The sequence below is a fragment of the Chrysemys picta genome, chromosome 20, assembly GCF_011386835.1.
Source record: "Chrysemys picta bellii isolate R12L10 chromosome 20, ASM1138683v2, whole genome shotgun sequence".
NCBI classification, from domain to species: Eukaryota; Metazoa; Chordata; order Testudines; family Emydidae; genus Chrysemys; species Chrysemys picta.
The window spans coordinates 10,039,224-10,059,280 of NC_088810.1; the positions used below are offsets into that span (position 1 = coordinate 10,039,224).

General features: G+C 47.9%; 1 protein-coding gene across 2 annotated transcripts in view; it reads left to right on the top strand.

Moving 5' to 3' along the window:
• Positions 1-18,688, top strand: part of LOC101931101 (trichohyalin-like) — a 76,734-nt gene extending 58,046 nt beyond the window's left edge. The window contains exons 5-7 of one of the 2 annotated variants that reach the window (XM_065574567.1): positions 6,718-7,028; positions 14,241-15,425; positions 17,983-18,688. In XM_065574567.1, coding sequence (XP_065430639.1) covers positions 6,718-7,028; positions 14,241-15,425; positions 17,983-18,012 — 1,526 coding nt within the window. In that variant the 3' untranslated portion in view covers positions 18,013-18,688. The remainder of the gene's footprint in view (positions 1-6,717; positions 7,029-14,240; positions 15,426-17,982) is intronic. The other variant, XM_065574568.1, reaches the window with a different exon arrangement.
• Positions 18,689-20,057: the final 1,369 nt, after the last annotated feature.

Here is a 20,057-nt window from a genome sequence, read left to right on the forward strand (position 1 = left end):
GAAGAAGACGACCTTTCCGTACATCTTGGAAGCCGCCACAATGGCCGTTGGCCCCACCACCCTCACCAACGCCCGCATGTAGGTCTCCACGTGGGCCGTGCTTCCTGGTCAAGGTGGGGAAGGGGCCCCGGCCGCTATAGATGGTAGCAGAGGCGGTGGATGGGGGAGATGACGTAGCTGTAGGCGGGGGGGCCGCCACAACCTGGGCGTATGCCCTGGGAGCTGGGGGTGGGACACCCATGGAGCTGGTGGAGGGAACAGCAGGGAGGGACGCCGCGGCTTGTTGCGGGGCCGCGGCAGTGTGGGCACCCCCTGCCATGGAGGGCCTGGCTTTTTAGCGGGGCCTTTACCCTTCTTCGTGCCCTGGCCCTTCCTGCCGGCTGGGCTGGACTCCCCCAGAGTCAGAGGGGGCGAGGGACGTGGCAGCAGCGGAGGTCACCTCGTTACCCACCGCTGCCGGCGCTTCAGCAGGGATGGTAGTAGGTGGCTCGGCAACGGCGGTTGAGGTAGAGGCTGGGGGGGGATGATGGTGGGGTGGGTGGAGGAGGGGCAGCAGGGTCTGCCCGAGGGGTCCCACTCGCCTTGTTCTCTGCCATAATGAGGATGGGGGGGAGAGCAAACACTGGAGCGGGGGTAGGGAAGAGGGAAGCAGGTCGACCACTCCTCCCCGCTAGGCTGTAGACAGGGGAGGAGGGCGCCAAAAAAGCGGGGGGTAGATGGGGGGGGCTGTCAAGGGTTAGGGGTCAGTCACCGACTCAGGGAAGGTTTCCGGCTCCTCTTGTTGCACCAAGGAAGGGAGGAGATAACAGCATTGGGGGGTGTAGTGAGACAGGATTAAACTAAAACGGGGAGGGACACAAGCGCATAGGAGGGGACATGGGCGCACGAGGGGAGGGGCTAATCAGGGCATGGGGACCACAGGGGGAAGGGAGCAACCAGACGGGAAATGGGGCAGAGGAACCACGGGGCTAGCTTCAGAAGTTGGGGCGGGTCAAACAAACAAAAGCTGCAGAGGGAAAGGGCGGGTAAGGAAACAAACTGGAGCTAGCGAGGGGCTGGGGCAAGGGGGAGGGGCAAAAGGCAGCAAGGGGCAAATGGGTAGGCAGCAGGGGCAAAGCTGGGGCTTTCTGCAGGGGAGAGTGGGTCAGTCAAAAGGGGGGGTACGTGCACTTGCAACAAAAAGAAAGTCCTTAGAAGCTGGCTGCTGTATCAGGCTCAATGGTGGCAACAGGGCGTGGCAAGCCTTGGGGAGCAGCTGAGTCTCAGAGGCAGGAGCCCAAGGCAGATGGTGAGTAGCCAGTGGGGGTGGTGGAGGGGGTAACAATGATGGTGGTGGTGGGGGTCGGGGGGACACAGATAGACCAGGGGGCAGGCTCCACGCCACACCCCCTGTGTCCCACAAACACATTCTAGACCCCCACCACAAGAGCACAGTTCAAAAGTTACTCAGTCCATGAGAACCCCCTCCACGGTGGTCTGTTATTACGCGCTCCTCTACTGGCAAATGGTCCTCTTCTCCTTCTTCTCGGGGCTTCAGCAGCTCCCAGCAGCAAACACAGCAGCTGTAGGCAGCAGTCTGGTGGCCAGCAGGAAGGACCCCTCTCAGGTGTCGATGGTGGTGGTGTCCTCAGCAGCAGGAGGGTGAGAGGAGCTGAGAGGGTGAGCTGTAATGTGGGAGGACTGAGGAGCACAAGTGTTATCAGACACCAGGAGGAAGGTCCTGTGGTGAGAATAAGGAAGGCGTTTGGAGGAGGCCATGGGGGAGTAGCCCAGGGAGTTGTAGCTGTCATGTAGCTGTTACATGAGGCACTATAGACAGCTGCAGTCTACAGGGCTCTGGGCTGGAACCTGAAGTAAAGGGTGGGCCCGGGTTCCCACCAAACCTCCCAATTGACCTGGACTGTGGGTTCTTCCAGAGGGGAAGGTCTCTGGGTAGTTCCCCAACCCACATGGTGAATCTCTGAGGCAAGAAAATCCACCAATAAGCACGGGACCCACCAAGATAGAGGAGGAACTTTGTCACTATATATATATATATGAGCGTTTGTACATTTTGTCAATATTCAGTTGCTTGCCAACATGTGTTATATTGTATTAGGACTCTATTGTGTTTGACTGTTCCAGACTAGCTCCTACCTGTAGTCCAAGGTTAATACAGCACAATAGGGAATACAGAAAGAAAAGCATACTTCACCAAACCCTTTGTAAGTGGTGTCCACTTCTAACCTAACTCCCCCAAACTTTTCCTTTTTATAGAGTGTGGGACAAAAAATTTCCTGTGTGGGGAAGAGAAGCCACTTCCCCACAGTTGATCCCACTATGTGTTCTGTTTTTGATATCTCGGTTTATCTAAATACAATACTAAATACTAAGTACAGTTTCTTTTATGGTTCCTCAGTTGACGTGATTGATAATCTGAAAGGATTTATAACCCAATCACTATTACTAAGATCATCTGTGGAAACAAGCAATTCCTAATGAGTTAATACATTTTTCAAAGGGTCATGATTTCATAAATCACAGAAAACATTTGCAATAACAAGTGTCCCTTATCAGTCACCAGTGATTCTTCTCTGGACATGTGAATACAATTGTCTTTGTGTCAACAAAGTCAGCGTAAAAGATTATACACATTCCCTTATTGATCACATACATTCCTTCATTTGCAAAAAGAAGAACAGGAGTACTTGTGGCACCTTAGAGACTAACAAATTTATTAGAGCATAAGCTTTCGTGGACTACAGCCCACTTCTTCAGATGCATGATTCCTTCATTTGGTTACCCACTGTGGTTTAACCTGAGTACAAAGAACTTTTCAGTTTGATAGATACTAAGCACTAGATTTGTAGACAGGGCCAGTGGAGCCTCTAGGCGGTTGCCTTGGGCACCAAGTGGTTGGGGGCACCCACTGGGTCTTAGTTTCCACCCACCTGGTTTTCCTATCTCTGTTCTGACCCTTCTTGCAGGCTCTGAGTCTTCCTGGGAAGGGGATCTAGTAGTTAAAAGAGAAAAAGCCTCCATTCTGCCAGACCTATTAGCACAACACTGAAACTGTTAAAGAGCCATTCAAGGGGTAATGAAGTCACTTAACAGGCATTTGCCACCCCCGCCCCCCCAGGTGTATATATATGTACTGACAAAAACAGCTGTGCATGACTGTCATATTTACTCAGGACATGTCAGTCTACAGGACCTTAGTTTAAAATTTGCTTTAAAAATATTTCATTAGTGAGTTGGTGAAGATTATAAAATCACATCTCTAAAAAATTCTTGCATAGATTTTTAGATGCACAATCATTTTTAGTCTTAAATGCTTGGATCTTCAGACATATGGTTTTTTAAATAAATCCTTCAAAAGACCATCCTTATCTAAAATACACATTTCAATTACTATAGTAAAAAAACTTACTTCCAAAGTCTTTCTGTCCTTTCTGTTCATCCATTTCTCCCTTCAGCCCCTCTCCCCGCACCCACATTGGAGAGAGCCTTTAAACAGACAACAGCCCTTTGCTTCCAGATAGCTGGACAAAGAGTTTCCCTTTCTTTACTTCTGACAATCTGATGAACTAGTTTTAAGCAAAATCAGTACCTTAGTAAGATATAAAATCCTTTGTTATGCCTAAAATCTTTGCAAACATATTTTTTAAAGTTGGTGAAATTTCATGAATATGTGTATTGTTATGGAGATCAGACACAGTAAATTAGTGTTCCCTTTTTCTAAAAGCAATGAAAATTGTTATGAACACACTAAAACTCTGTGAATGATTAATTTAAAATAATGTCTGTTTCAGTGAGTTAAATATATAGTAATCTGGAATGATTACTTTATGAAGGTTTAAGCATACATTTAAAATATAAAATCAGCTTAGAAATACTGATTAAGACAATGTAAAACCGAGAAGAACTGCATCATGTATTCCATAATATTTAATAATGTATTCAGCAAGACAGCTGACTCACCCTTACTACAAAGTTTTAGCAAATAAATGTCTGACAAACTTCAGGGCATATCAAAAAACCTGTGACATTTTTTTATTGCCAAATTTAGTACTTTTAATTAGATACTTTCTGCACGTCAATTCTGTGTGAGGGAGAGGGTACAGGGGTCTCTGCGGGGAACTGTGACTCTCTGCCACCATGAGGCGGGCCGGGCATCTTGTTATTCTTTGTGCTTTGTCCCTCCGCCTCTGCCGGGCTGCAAGCTCAGGCTGCCCTCAGGCATAAGGGCACCAGTTTAATAATACTGCATAAGGCCCCATAAATCCTAAGGATGGCCCTGGGGGTGCCAAAAAGCAGTGCTCTGGCTCAGCAGGGAGGAGCCGCCTTCTGGAGGCACTGGAGAGCCAAAGCGTCAGCTTGCAGGGGCAGCGAGCCCCAGCCATGGAGGAGCCATCGCAATGCAGAGGGGCAGGAACCCTGCAAAGGCAGCAGCACCACTAGCAGGGAGCAGCTGTGCCTCTTGCCCCTCCTGCCCAGGCTGCAGCCTGGTGCCCTCCCCGGGGGCTCCTGCAGGCTGCAGCAGATGCATGCAGGCAGAGGCCCCCATGTGCCCCCCAGCTCTCCCCTCATTGTGCTTGGGCTCTGCAGCTCCCGAGCATGTGAGCCACTGCCAGGGCGCGGGGACCTGAGTCTGCTCCAGGAGGCACAGCAGTGGCTCACGCTCCTGGGAGCCGCAGTGCCCGAGCACAGAGAGGGAGGAGCTGGGGGGTACACAGGGGCCTCTGCCCACATGCATCCACTACAGGAGCCCCTGGGGGGGTGCCTGGTCACAGCCTGGGCAGGAGGGGCAAGGGGCAGGGCTGCTCCCCGCTAGCAGTGCCGCCACCTTTGCAGGGCTCCTGCACCCTGCGCCGCACCAGCTCCTACATGGGTGGCTCGCCGCTGCCGCAAGCAGGATGCTCTGGCTCTCCAGTGCCTCTGGAAGATGGCTCCTCCCTGCCAAGCTGCTGCAGCAGCCCAGGCCCAGCAAAGCCAGTGAGTGGACTTGGGGTGGGGGCCGGTGGGGTGGGGAGGGCTCACGTGGGGGGTGCACCCTCCAGGGGAGTTCAGGGGGTGTGGAGGGGGGAACCTGGTTTGGGGAGCAGCCCCTGGGTACGGCTGGCCCCTGGGGTCTATAAAGGCTTGTTGGGATTTGCCCCTCAATGAACTGATGTTACGGGGGGGGGGGGGGCAAAGTGGAAGTTTCACCTAGGGCACAAAATATCCTTGCATCGGCCCCGTTTGTAGATATAAAGCACTTTGGTTTAGACCAGTGGTTCCCAAATTTGTTCCACCGCTTGTCCATTGCTGAAAGAGGGCAGAGTTAAGGTTGTGTGGGAAAGCTTAACTGTACATTTCATGGGTTTCAGAAGTTTGAGATTACTCAAATCAGCATTCTGCAAGGGGATGACCTACCTTACCTTAACTCTGTGTGCATGTAGTTCTTTGCCACTGAATAATATCTATGTTGGCCTCTGGGCTACCATTGGTGCTCCAGGCTGACTCCCAAAATTCCCATGAGCCACAGAGGTGCTGGATCAGGGTAGGGCTTAAGCCTCAGGTTTGAAATCATTGCCCTTGTGTAAGCCAGAGGTTCAGACCCCAGCCCAGGCTCCCTCACTGAGGGAGATAAACTGAGTGCCTAGCAACTCACTGTGCATGGACCTGCCCTCTGAGCTGTACCTCTGGGGCCTTATAAAAGCACCTATTGAACACCCCTCACTGGGCAGGAGCCAGGTATTCTATTTGCCTTTCAGTCTCTGGGGTTCATCTCTGCTCCTCAGAGACAGTTTCCCCTTCATTTCTCTGCTGTGGCTCAGAGAATTCAGACTGCTCCTGGTAGGTAACTAGGCACCCAGGTTTATTGGGATAGTCCCAGGCCCAAAGAAGAGCTTGTGATGCTCGAGAGCTTGTCTTTTTCACCAACAGAAGTTGGTTCAATAAAAGACACTGCTTCACCCACCTTTTCTTTCTGATATCCTGGGATCAGCACAGCAACAAGAACACTGCAGACTGGTAATTCTGTTAGCTGTATTCTCCCATCTGACATCCCACCCTCCTCCCTGCTGCAATCACTTTATTATTTATTAACATGAATACTGTTTTTCTCCCTTTATGGCTCTGCAAGTCTGTATATTAGGAGGCAGGGGGCTCTGGCTGGGGCTGATATAGTCAGAGATGGGAGCTTGGTTTGTTTTGCCTCCTTGCTTCCAGCAGATGGCCCCATGACACTGTCTGTTCATTAAACTACTCCTGTAGGATGGGAGAAAAGAGACAAATGACAAACAGAATTACCAGTAAGTAATTTTTCTTTCATCTCTCCTTCTTTCTGGTGAAACAAAGAGGTTTTGAGCTCTGGTGAACATACCTGTTATGAGGGTGCTATAGTTTTCCTACCCTGGTCTGATTCACTTCCAATTTAGCAGAAAAATTCAATGTTGGTCCAAACTTACCTTGATACTTTTCAGCCTAACCTTACTTTCTTTGTGGGAATTGAAAATGGGGCACAATCAGCTTATAACGGAAACCCACTGACAGCCTTAACTGTGGAGCAAGTTCTGCCATTTTATTACAGTGGAGACCCACTGGCAGCCTTCTGTGGAGAGACTACTGCCACTTTATAATCAAGTCCAATACACGTCTGAGAGGCTGGACACTGTCTGCCACATGGAGACTCCACAGTAGGTGGAGGATGATGCTATCGTCTTTTTTTAATTTTGTTTTCCCTTTTACAATAAGCTGAGCAGGCAAGAGTGGAGCGGCTGGAGCAGCAGCACAAGGCAGAGGAGGAGAGAAGTCTGCAGCTGGAGCAGCGGATGAGAGATGAGGAATGCAGCCACCAGGAGAAAATTAGACAGGTGGAAGCCAAGATGGAGGAAGAGATCACCAAGATGAGGCAGGAGATGGACAGAACCATGGAGTGCAAGCTGAAGGAGCAGGAGAAGCTGTTGCAGCAGGGCTTCACAGAGCAAGCCAGGCTGATGAAAGAGGAGATGGACGTGTTGCAGAAGCGGGGAAAGGAGAGAGAGGAGAAGCTGCAGCAGCAATTGGTGAGATTCAGTGGGGTTGGAGGGGCAGTTGGGGTAATGCAGAGTGTGTGTTTCCCCCATGGAGCAGCAGTAACACCTGCTGCCCAGTTTGGGTAAAGCACAAAGTAGATACACTGCATTACCCTGGCTGGCTAGGGATATGGGATATTTTCTTTCTCAGGGCAGGTCTACACTTAAAGTGCTGCAGCTGCACATTTAAAGCTGCCTGTAGCCTGCTTCAGTGAAGACACTACCTTCTTCTGTAGTTAATCCTCCTCCTGTCAACTTAGCACTGTCTATCCCAGGGAGTAGTTGGATATAACTGTCGCTCAGGGGTGTGAATGTTTCTAGTGTAGTCCTGGCCTCAGTTTTACATTTTGTTTGTCAATTGGAGTTGGGCAGGTCAGATTATTCCCTGTCCCAAATGCACTGGGAGGTAGATTTTGGAGGGATGGGGAAATTCTATTTTTATCCATCCCCGTGTCCATGCTGGCCTCCTGAGGTCTTTAGGGAGAAGCCTTTAGGAGATGAGAAGGGAACAGGGAGGAGAGCATTTTCCCTTCCTTCCCATCTATCTAATTGGGATCATTCTGTTACCCATCACTGTAGTATCTGAGCACCTTCCATGTAAAATCAACAGAGTGAAAAACAATTGATTCACGCCGTCTGTCACAAACCGGATATGAACTGGCTACAGAGCTCCCACCTCAGAGAGATACAAAAGCTGCATTGTTTTTAAGACACTCTAATGCACTGCCAGGTGCATCTGTTACACATGGTGCCATGCAGTGGCTGACCTGTATAATACAGTTCAGCATTGAGGTATAAAGTATGCATCAATCACTGCCAGAACTCTGGCATAATCATCTTTGTGATTGTCTTCAGTAAAGGTAAAAGATTTAAAGATATGCTCTGTCTGCTTCCCCATAGCACAAATGAAAGAGCATATCTGAATGTGGGCAGTTTCCTTGTGGAGTTTGGTTGCAAAGCAAAATCTTGCAAAATGCTGCTTCCAGTCTGCTGTTGGGATTCCCTCCAAGACCATTTCCACTTGGTTTATCCAGAACACTTCATCCAGTCCCGGGAGAATGCTTTATCCAGTTCTCTGGAATCCAAGAAATCAGTTCAACTTGACTTGTCATTGAGGTTTCTTTATTGGCATACAATCAAACTATACCTGAGCTGACTGGGCTTAATTGTAGGGGGTGGGTACAAGGTACACCACACAGCTAACATACATAATCATGAATCAGGTTACGTATACACTTACGATGTTTTATCCAATAGTATTAAGTGTATCACACACTTTATAATTAGTCTACTAATTTTCGTAACCTGAAACCATCCATGAGCTGCAAAATGTGCTAGTGAGCAAAGCTGCAGCCTTATCATAGATTATTCTCCTTATTATTTATCTGCTAACTACATGTTATTTACAAGGCCATTCGTGAGTTTATGCTTTGTCCACTGTTAACCGGCTTCCTTACATCTGTTTTCTTTCATTTTTCCTGCAAACAGAGGTAACGTGGGGGGCATAAGACTATAAGAACGGCCATATTGGTCAGACCAAAGATCAGTCTAGCCCAGTATCCTGTCCTCCGACAGTGACCAATGCCTGGTGCCCCAGAGGGAATGAACAGAACAGGGAATCATCAAGTGATCCATCCCCTGTTGCCCGTTCCTAGCTTCTGGCAAACAGAAGCTAGGGACACCAATCCTGTTCATCCTGTCTAATAGCCATTGTGGACCTATCCTCTGTGAATGTATCTAGTTCTTGTTTGAACCCTGTTATAGACTTGGCCTTCACAACATCCTCTGGCAAGGAGTTCCACAGGTTGACTATGCATTGTGTGAAAAAATATTTCATTTTGTTTCTTTTAAACCTGCTGCCTATTCATTTCATTTAGTGGCCCCTAGTTCTTGTGTTATGAGAAGGAGTAAATAACACTTACTTCCTTATTTACTTTCTCCACATCAGTCATGATTTTATAGACCTCTGTCACGGTGCACAACTCCCCCTTGCATCGCCTCCTGCTGGTCATCTCAGGGAATTAGCTCTTCAGCCCTCGGAGCGCCCTCTGCAGACCAGTGTTCCGCTGCCGCTGGCCCCCATGTTCCTCCCAAGACCCCGGTGCCCCTTTACCTGGGGGCTGCCCGCTGGCAATACCCCCACCAGTCTCTATGGGTCTCCCCATTCTGGGAAACCCCCAACCCTCTAATCCCCACCCTTGCCTCAGTCTGGGCTACTGCCAGTCATCACCAAGCCCCCACCTCCTTTGGGCAGACAGCAGCATAAAAGGCACTCATCATAGGCAAGGGGGTTCGGACCTGCTGCCTTCCTCTGCCTCCCAGTACCTCTATGGGCCTTGGACCAGGCCCTGCAGTCTGGGGAGTTGCCAGCCTGGAGCTCCCCTACTCCTCCCCAGCCCTGCTTCACTTCCAGTACCCTTACTGCAGGCAGCCAGGCCCTGCTCTCTCCCAGCCTGAAGAAAGACTCCTCCTGGGCGTCTGGCTCACAGCCTTTTATACAGGCCAGCTGTGGCCTGATTAGGGCGTGGCCCAGCTACTCTGCGAATCAGCCCAGCTTTTCCCCTGCCCCAGCCCTCTGCCAGGGCTGTTTTAAGCTCTTCCAGGCAGGATCAGGGAACTACCCTGCTACAACCTCTATCATATCCCCCTTTAGTCATCTCTTTTTCAAGCTGAAAAGTCCCAGTTTTATTAATCTCTCCTCATATGGCAGCCATTCCATACTCCTAATAAGTTTTGATGCCCTTTTCTGAATCTTTTCCAAGTCCAAAGTATCTTTTTTGAGATGAGGTGACAACATCTGCATGCAGTATTCAAGATATAGGCATACCATGTGCCACTCTGGGGTACAGATGTGGGGACCCACATGAAAGACCCCCTAAGCTTATTTCTACCAGCTTAGGTTAAAACATCCCCAAAGCACAAATTCCTTCCTTGCCTTAGTATCGCTACCACCACTAAAAAGCAACAGAGGGTCCTGTGGCACCTTTGAGACTAACAGAAGTATTGGGAGCATAAGCTTTCGTGGGTAAGAACCTCACTTCTTCAGATGCAAGAAGAAGTGAGGTTCTTGCATCTGAAGAAGTGAGGTTCTTACCCACGAAAGCTTATGCTCCCAATACTTCTGTTAGTCTCAAAGGTGCCACAGGACCCTCTGTTGCTTTTTACAGATTCAGACTAACACGGCTACCCCTCTGATACTTACCACCACTAAGTGATTTAAACAAACATTCATAGAGGGCCACTTGGAGCCCTACCTTCTCCAAGTATCCCCCCCAAAACCCCTACACCCCCTTTCTTGGGGAGGCTAGAGAATAATATCCTCACCAATTGGTACAGGTGAACACAGACCCAAACCCTGGGATCTTAAGAACAATGAAAAATCAATCAGGTTCTTAAAAGAATAATTTTAATTAAAGAAAAGGTAAAAGAATCACCTCTGTAAAATCAGGATGGTAAGTACTTTACAGAATAACAAAAGACTCAAAAACACAGAGTATTTCCCTTCTAGGAAAAACTTTAAAGTTACAAAAACAGGGATAAAGCTCCCTCTTAGCCCAGGGAAAATTCACAAGCTAAAACAAAAGCTAATCTAACACATTTTTTCTGCTATTACTTACTATTTCTGCAAGACTAGATGCTTAGTTCAGATATAGCTAGGGAGATTTATTTTCCCCTGCCCTGTTTCCTGGCTCTCTCCAAGAGACACAGACAAAAAACCTTCCCCCACAGATTTGAAAGTATCTTCTCCCCTTATTGGTCTTTTTGGTCAGGTGCCCCCAGGTTATCTGAGCTTCTTAACCCTTTACAGGTAAAAGAGGAATTAACCCTTTACAGGGTAAAGAGGGATTTTATGTTACCCTTAGCTGTATGTTTGACACCATGGCTTTATATAGAGGCAATATGATATTTTGTCTTATTATTTATCCCTTTCCTAATGATTCCCAACATTCTCTTCACTTTTTTGACTGCCACTGCACCTTGAGTGGATGTTTTCAGAGAACTAACCACAATGACACCAAGATCTCTTTCTTGAGTGGAAACAGCTAATTTAGACCCCAAAACATTGTGTTGGGATTATGTTTTCCAGTGTGCATTACTTTGCATTTATCAACACTGATAAATGTTGCACAAGGGGTCACGTGCCCACACCCAGATTTAAGTGCTTGATTTGTACTGAGCAGGCTCACATGGACTGAGCATGCTCAGTAACGTCTGCTGAAGCCACTGTCCTCACTCTGCCCTTACTTGTGCCCCCACCCACTATTGGCAGGTCTGGGTCATCTGTGCCTGCAAGACCTACAGCTTTCCATTCTGAAGGGCTGTCAAAGCTGAAATTCTGTGGGGCACTGAAGAGTGGCATGTTGATGAGATCCTGCAATCTTTGTTTTTTTCTCTTTGCAACTTTTGTTGCTATTTTTCTTTTGTTTCTTTTCTCCTCTGGCATTACCTAAGCTGCCTTCACTTCTGACACCATGTCAAGTACTGGGTATGGCCTGGTTACAGAGCTTCCACCCCAGATAGATACAAGAGATGTGTCCTCTTTAAGACACTTTAAATTCACTGCCAAGTTGGGTTGTTGTGGGCCCAGGTGAGGTATGTTACACAGAGCACCACTTCGTGGCTAAACAGTATAATACAGTTTAGCATTCCTTTACATGTTTCAACCCTCCAATCATGGCTTATCCAGATTTATAGAAATCATTCACCTTGCATATGGTTACCTCAAAAGAGCATCAAGATGGGAAGCCCCAGACAATTTCCTTTGGAGGCAGAACGTTGACACCTGCACAGAACTACCACTTATACTCTGGGAAAGTTTCTGGCTCTGAAGTGGGCCTTAACATAAAGGTTCAGAGATTACCTCTTCTATGAACCTTCATTTGCAATCTGTAGTGATAATAACCCACTAACATATGTGATGACATCAGCTAAACTAAATGCTTCTCATCATTGATGGTTTCAGAGCTCTCAGGTTTCAACTTCACCATGAAATGTCATCCTGGGAAAGTGAATGTTGATGCCAACTATTAATCCAGGGAACCTTTACTATGGAAGAATACATAAGAGATAGATGCAAACCAGAGTATGATCCTGAGAGCTTTTCAGATATTGTTCAAGCTGTGAAAACCCAAAATGAGGGTCGTGGAGTGGATTTCAGCAATTTCGGCAAATATATCTACTCTGTAAGCAAATTAATATAGCATATTGAATTCCATAGCAGATACAATATGTCCTGAGGAGCTAAAATCAGTTCAAGCAAGTGATTCTGCAAAAAGCTCCTAAGGAAAAATATTTGGATTCCCAGAATAAACGAGGTTCTCCTTGAAAACTGAATTTTGTGAATAAGGTTCTTCTTCCAGTGACTGTTGCATATACATTCTACTGCAGGTGTATGTGCACCCAGGGCACTGACTTCAGAGACTAGCCAGCAGTACGAGCAGGCAGCACCTGTGCCCCTCTCTCCTTGTGTTCTCTGCCAACTCCCTTTCAGTTCCTTCTCACTGCCCATGGTGACCGTTGTATCTCCCCTGACTTTCCCTTCATTTAGCCAGTCTTCCATCGTTTTAGGGTATACAGTGAGTTAGTGTTCAATAATTTACTTTGTTAGTAATTACAGTTTGATAGTTTTCTGGGAGATTTTACTTTGATAAATTCCCCAGGATTTGAACAACGTGCCACCTTCAGGGCTGTTTTCCATGTCACAGACAGGCACGGCAGTTGTTTGATGTCTCCAGGTGAGGGACATGTTAGGGACAATGCTCCATTTGCATCTCCATTTTACCCTCCTGTGTCTGCTCCTGTACCTGTATGGGATTTAAATCTAGTCCCCTCCAAAGTCATGGGCTCCCCTTTTGAGCCTATGGCTACTTCATTATCACTATTGTCTATGAAAATGGCCTTTGTGGTGGTCATCACTTCTGCAAGGAGAGTTTCCAAACTTCAGGCTGTCTTGGCTGACCCTCCTTTCACAATCTTCCCTAACAAGGTTTCCCTTAGGGCACAGCCTAAGTTTATGCCTAAAGTAGTGTCAGCCTTCCATCTAACCAACAATTCATCTCCCAGTGTTTTTCCCCAAATCCCACTCCCCCATGTGTCTAAAGCCGAGGAAACACTTCAGACTTTGGATGTTTTTAGACCCCAGTCACTCTACTTGGACCTCACCAGATCCTTCAGGATCTCCCACAAGCATTTTGTAGCCTATGCTGAGCGAATCAAAGGTCAATCAGTGTCATCTCAGTGACTCTCGGACTCGATTTCTGACAGCATGAAGCTCTGCTGCAATCTTGCGAAAGTCTCTCCTCCACAGAGAATAATGGCTCACTCCACCAGGGCTTGCTCCACTTCATCAGCTTCTCTGAGCAATGTTCTAATAGCTGATATACGCAAGGCAGTGATGTGGTCATCTGTGCATACCTTTTCCACTCATTATGCTGTCACTCAAGCCTCCTGTGTTACAATCTCAAGTTAGTGTTATGATCTCTTTTTATATAATCCAAAGTTCCTCCACCTATAAGGGAACTATATGTGCACAATCACTCCAAAGAGAAAAGCAGGTTACTTACCTGTACTGTAACTGTTCTTTGAGATGTCTTGTGCACATACACATTCTATGACACTCCCACTTTCCCCAGTGTAACAGAATGGAGAAGGAGGTGGTGGACACACACCGTTTTTGTCTCATCTGGGCAAGAGGAGAGATGGGGTGCATGCACCGCCTATTGGTACTGCTAGGAAAGGTCTCCAATTCGAGTGCATTGAGTGTGCACACACCTGCAATGGAATGTATATGTGCACAACATATCTTGAACAGTTGTTACTGTACAGGTAAATAACCATTTTTGTAACAAATACAACAAGTTTGATGACATAGTATATATTGTACAATCACTCACTGTAGAGATATGTTTATGGAAGAATATAATTTAGAGAGCATCCTTCATAAGGGACAGTATTATGAATATAGGAATTTACAGATGTGTCTTGGAATCTGGGGTTGAGAACACAGTGTACCTGTGCACAGCAGTTCACCATAGAAGGTCTCTAGTTTCTTTTATTAGAAGTTTTATTCCTTTCTCATTCACTGGTTCTTTCTTTAATGAACTGAAAGATCACTACATGGTGGCAGAAGTGTTGAATGAGAAGGAGACTGCTGTCATCTTGAAGTTAACTCCTGTGTTTACAATTGTGTTTACATCTCACCAGCGAGAGATAGAAGAAAAGGAGAAGCAGCGCCAGCATGAGAGAGAAGAAAAGGAGAAGCAGCGCCAGCATGAGAGAGAAGAAAAGGAGAAGCAGCGCCAGCACGAGGAGCGCCAGCGAGAGAGAGAAGAAAAGGAGAAGCAGCGCCAACACGAGCAGCGCCAGCGAGAGAGAGAAGAAAAGGAGAAGCAGCGCCAGCGAGAGAGAGAAGAAAAGGAGAAGCAGCGCCAGCATGAGAGAGAAGAAAAGGAGAAGCAGCGCCAGCATGAGAGAGAAGAAAAGGAGAAGCAGCGCCAACACGAGGAGATCCAGCGAGAGAGAGAAGAAAAGGAGAAGGAGCACCAGCGAGAGAGAGAAGAAAAGGAGAAGCAGCGCCAGCGAGAGAGAGAAGAAAAGGAGAAGCAGCGCCAGCACGAGGAGCGCCAGCAAGAGAGAGAAGAAAAGGAGAAGGAGCACCAGCGAGAGATAGAAGAAAAGGAGAAGCAGCGCCAGCATGAGAGAGAAGAAAAGGAGAAGCAGCGCCAGCACGAGGAGCGCCAGCAAGAGAGAGAAGAAAAGGAGAAGCAGCGCCAGCACGAGGAGCGCCAGCGAGAGAGAGAAGAAAAGGAGAAGCAGCGCCAGCGAGAGAGAGAAGAAGAGGAGAAACAGCGCCAGCGAGAGAGAGAAGAAGAGGAGAAGCAGCGCCAGCGAGAGAGAGAAGAAAAGGAGAAGCAGCGCCAGCGAGAGAGAGAAGAAAAGGAGAAGCAGCGCCAGCACGAGGAGCGCCAGCGAGAGAGGGAAGAAAAGGAGATGCAGCGCCAGCGAGAGAGGGAAGAAAAGGAGATGCAGCGCCAGCGAGAGAGGGAAGAAAAGGAGATGCAGCACCAGCGAGAGAGGGAAGAAAAGGAGATGCAGCACCAGCGAGAGAGGGAAGAAAAGGAGAAGCAGCGCCAGCACGAGAGGGAAGAAAAGGAGAAGCAGCGCCAGCACGAGAGAGAAGAAAAGGAGAAGCAGCGCCAGCATGAGGAGCTCCAGCGAGAGACAGAAGAAAAGGAGAAGCAGCGCCAGCGAGAGAGAGAAGAAAAGGAGAAGCAGCGCCAGCATGAGGAGCGCCAGCGGGAGAGAGAAGAAAAGGAGACGCAGCGCAAGCACGAGAGAGAAGAAAAGGAGAAGGAGCGCCAGCAGCATATTGAGCTGGAGAAACTGAAGGTAGGTAAACCCACTCCTTAGGTACTTGTCCCAGTGGGTGGCAAAGATTCCAAATTTCTTCCTCACTTTAGGGAGGTGGGGGGCCTGGCTATGTTTCTAAATGCTTTTGAGATGGGGTGTGAATTGAATGAGGTGGGAAAAGTGGACATGGCATGGTACCTGGCTCCACAACTGTCTGCGACAAAGGCCTGGGACATATTTAGCCTTGTGGGAAGGGAGGGTTATAGACATTATGAGTGATGTGAACAAAGTGTGTCAAAAAGGTTTAAAGTGACCCCTGAAGCATCTAGGAGAAGTTCTTGGGAGTTCAGAAAAACAGGAACATGACTTGTGCTGAGGTTTCAAACCAAATTAGGGATTATTTAAGGAAATGAGGATGTAGGGTTTCCATGGTCCATGAGGCCTATGAATTAATGTTTTTAGAACAATTCTCTAAATGCTTCCCCCCACCCAGACCTGAAATCCTGGTAATAGACAAAAATCCTGAAGATGAAGGCATAGCTGGGACATGGGCCAACCATTATGCAGATAGTCGGCGTGGATTTGATAGAAAACCTAATAGGAAGTAAATGGGATCAGAGGACAGGGAGCAGGCCCAAGCCTAGACCCACACTAGTGAAACCACCTCCCAGAAGCCCTGAGATGGGTGGGAGAAAGTGATGTGCCATATGTGACCAGCAGGGTCACTTTGCCCAGGTTTGCCCACTCTGCCCGCGCAGTGCTGGGAAAACCTGCTGCATCTCCGTCCCCAGTTAGCTCCAGGCCTGTAGGGGACTGTGTGCGGCAAACTGCCAATGGGACAGCTGACAGTAAGGAGGGGGTGGATGTCTCTGCCAGTATCCAATGGCAATCCAGTTACCTCCCCAGGGTGTGCAACCAAATATCTGAGGAGAGGGGGATGAGACAGCTCCTGGGGAAGTGTCCGTGAATAGGTAATCAGCCATACAACGGGTTTCTCCTTAAGGTGTAGCTTCAGAAGAATAGCTCTGGAGGTGGGTAAGTGCTTTCCACACATCTCGAGTATTTCCTAGCAAACCCCTTTTCACTAGGGGCTCTGGAACGGGGGGTCTAGAGGACCATGGCCCCATCACTTTACCTGCCTTAAGTGTGAGCGACAGAGGAGAGGGGATGGAGAGGAGTGAGCAGGGGGTGGAGCCTCAGGGGAAGAAACAGAAGGAGGGTGGGGCCTCACAGGGAAAGGGGTGTGGCCATGGTTCAGGGACTGTTGCCCCCCCGCACTCCTGTCCCCAAGATTTATATTAGTTGTGTCTCCTAGAGAAGTTCTCTACAATCCTGCAGTGACACATAAACATTTGCACTTTAATACAATCATGTCCTAAAATACTGAAAATTCACTCTGTGAGGTGTGTCCAGGAAATTGCCATTTCTGTCACAATGGGGTTGAAGCACAGCTCCATATACACCCTAGTGATGATGCAGATTCTTCCCCACATTTGTGGTGATGTATTTGAAGTGGGGGCCCCATTTCCGTCAACCAGAGGGGTTGAGCAGCAAGGCCTTTGCCGTGCAAAGTTCCCTCTCCAGGGTTAGTAACTGGACATTACATATCAAGACTTTGATGAGGTATTGGAGTGTATCTAAGTATCCCTTGTCTCTTCCCGGATAACCCTGAAGTCATGAGCCCATGGCTCACAGCCTGAAGTATCAATCCTTAGTGTTTGAGTAGAGGGAACAGGTTCAGGGTCATCAATTACTCTTTTCAGTGAGATCTGGAACCCTAAATAGTTAAACCCATTAGAGGACCCACCATACAGGAGAGCTAGACAAAGTGTAAGTGTCCGGAGGCCTTGGTGCAGAGCTGGCTAAATTTACATTGAAACCTGATGTTCTATCACAGTCTTCTCAAAGGAGTCTAAGCATTGAGTGCGGCTCGCTAAGGTGAGTCATTACCAAATACAGCAATCTTGTGTTCTCTAGAACCCTACTCAGAGCTGTGAACAACCTGAGCGGTTCGATTTCCTGTGGCCAGTGGCCCATATTGTAAAATATGGCCTTTGAGCTGGGCTTCAATATTTGACTGCCCAACTCGGGCCTGATTTTCAGATGTGTTGATCCTCTATCTGACCCTCCTTTCATTTCAGTTAGACTTGTGGCTACTGTGAATCTCTGAAAACAAAACTTCTCATTCTATATATATAGATATATAGATATATAGTCGGAAACACCCAAAATAAGGGGCCACTTGGCTCCTTTCAGACACAGGAACCCTCAGTGAGTTGCAGGCTAGCTAGAGCGATGCAATAGGTTGGTCACTAAAATCTCTCAAGTACCAAGCTTCAGAAGGGCCTTGCAGAGGGGCTCACCATTCAAGGGTCTGTCAGCACCAAAGGCCAGAAAAATGCCCCCCTTCTCGGTGAGGTCTGAGTGACAAAAAACATCCTCCTAATCTGTGCCTGGCTGGCCTGCCCCAGCTGCCCCTGGTTGAGCCGTGTCTGTCCGCACAGACCTGGTCAAGGAGAGCTGCTGGGGCTTTGTTGCCTGTGGGATGTACCAGAGTCTATGATTAACAGCGCTCTGGATTTTTGCTCTGTTTCAGCAGCAGCAGAGAAGTTGCTTAATATCCTGAGCCTGGTTAGATCCTGCACTGAGGGGACTGAAGAAACGTTCAGATGATTCAGGGGGAACGATGGTCACCCAAGCTTTACAAAATCCACTGCTGAAGCCAGTCTGGGGCTAGTGACCGGCTCTGGGGGCTCTGCTCTGTGCTCTCCTTGCCCATCTACTGTGACACCCCCCTCTGCCCTGTTAGAGTTCAATGTACAAGTTAGTTTTCCTGTTGCATCTGCTGTGTGGTGGGGTTTGCTTGTGGAGACTAAAGCTTTCTGTAGCACTGAGTTAGCACCTCTGCAGTTTATTCTCTTCAATTCTCTGTCACTGTGTTTGCTCTAACAGCCGACACCAGCTGCAGCACTGACAGGTGGTGGCATCAAGCTGGTGTCTGGCCTGGTTTGTTCCCAACTTCAAGGAGGTGGTGCTGAGCACTGGGCCAGGCTGTCTGAGTTCTGGGGATCAGGCTGGGAATCTCCTCACTCTCTGGCTTGCCCCTTGCCGGTTGCTCGCTGCTCATGACTCTGGAGAGCTTTTAAATTTGGATTGCAGCCCAATCTATGAATCATAGATTAATTTTATTGATTACTTAAGAACTCCCTGTTATCAGTGAGGGTTGACAGGTTCTTGTCCCAGGATCAATGTTCCCTCTAATTTTTTTCCATTCATGTGCAGAATAAATTTTGTTATGTGCACCGAGGCATGTGCGGATGTGCGCCACCAGTAGAAACAAAATTCCTAGATATAATATATATTTTTAAAAATTTATCATAGAGATAATTACTCCAGCCAGGACAGGTTAGGCATTTTAGAACTCACTACTCAAAGAATTTAATTTAAGTGTAAGAGAAATAAAAATTATGAAATGCATAGACCGGTCAAAACACTCAAATAACACACTTTGAAAGAATAAAATTACAGAGAATATATGTGCATTGCAGGCAGTACCAAGAAGTAATAACAAGAATAACACCAGTACATGTTGGGAGGTGAGTGTGAAAGAGACAGTGTGTGTGTGTGTTAGAGAGCAAGAGAGAGACAGAGACTGTGTGAGTGTGAGAAACAGACTGTGACAGTGACTGTGTGTGTGTGTAACACAGAGACTCTGTGTGTGACAATGTGTGTGTGTGTTGGCTGCTCGCGAAAGCCATGCGCTGTCTCTTTAAGACACTCACTGAAAATTCTCCCGCTCTTTCCTGAGCTCTGTTGTCTCCCTTCCTCTACTCTGCAGAGCTGGGGTACATGAGCAGGGGAAGTGGGAGAGGGAGAGAGAGTGTGAAACAGAGACTGTGTGAGCTGGCTGCTGGGGAAGTCTCAGAAACAGTGCACTTGTTTCTTTAAGAAAGGCACTCAGCCATTCACCATTCAGACCTCGACCACAGCAGCTCTGAGTCCTCCTGTGCCAGACTGTCCCCTCTGCCCTGTTCTGAGGAAATGGGGTACAGGAGAAGGGAGACACCCTAACATCAGCACCCTCCTCTCCCCTCCACCCCCCACCCTGCTCTGCACAGCGAGCAGGGTCCTGGGAGCAGCTGCAGGACAGAACAAGGTGGGGGGAGGGACACCTGAACACATTCCGTTGGCTGTGCGTGCTCTGCTAATCAGCTGGGCGGTACTTGAATGTCTCTTGTTCGGCCGCCCAGGCGCGCAGCTTTCAGGGAACACAGCCCAGGATCAGGTCCATTACACCAATGTGCACAGTTGCAACACACAAACTTTAAGAACACTTCTGTATTTGCAATAGTTTATTAATACATTTAGCAAAGTCAGAAACACTCTAACCCAGCATGGCAGATAGAGATAATACAGAATGTACATCTGAACATCCATATACTCACACCGTCCCTTGTAGAACAACCTGAAATGTTAGTCATTATTTTCCTCATCACCATCACTGTCCTCATCATCACCTGTAGCCATCATCTGGGCACCTCTCCAGGGCTACATCTCTTTCCTTCTGCCCACAGGCTGGGATACAACTTTTATAACATGTTAAGCTGATGCTACTAAGTCTAATGCATATTCACTAGGGGTTTCTCCCCTTCCCTTATTTGTATTTCCTCA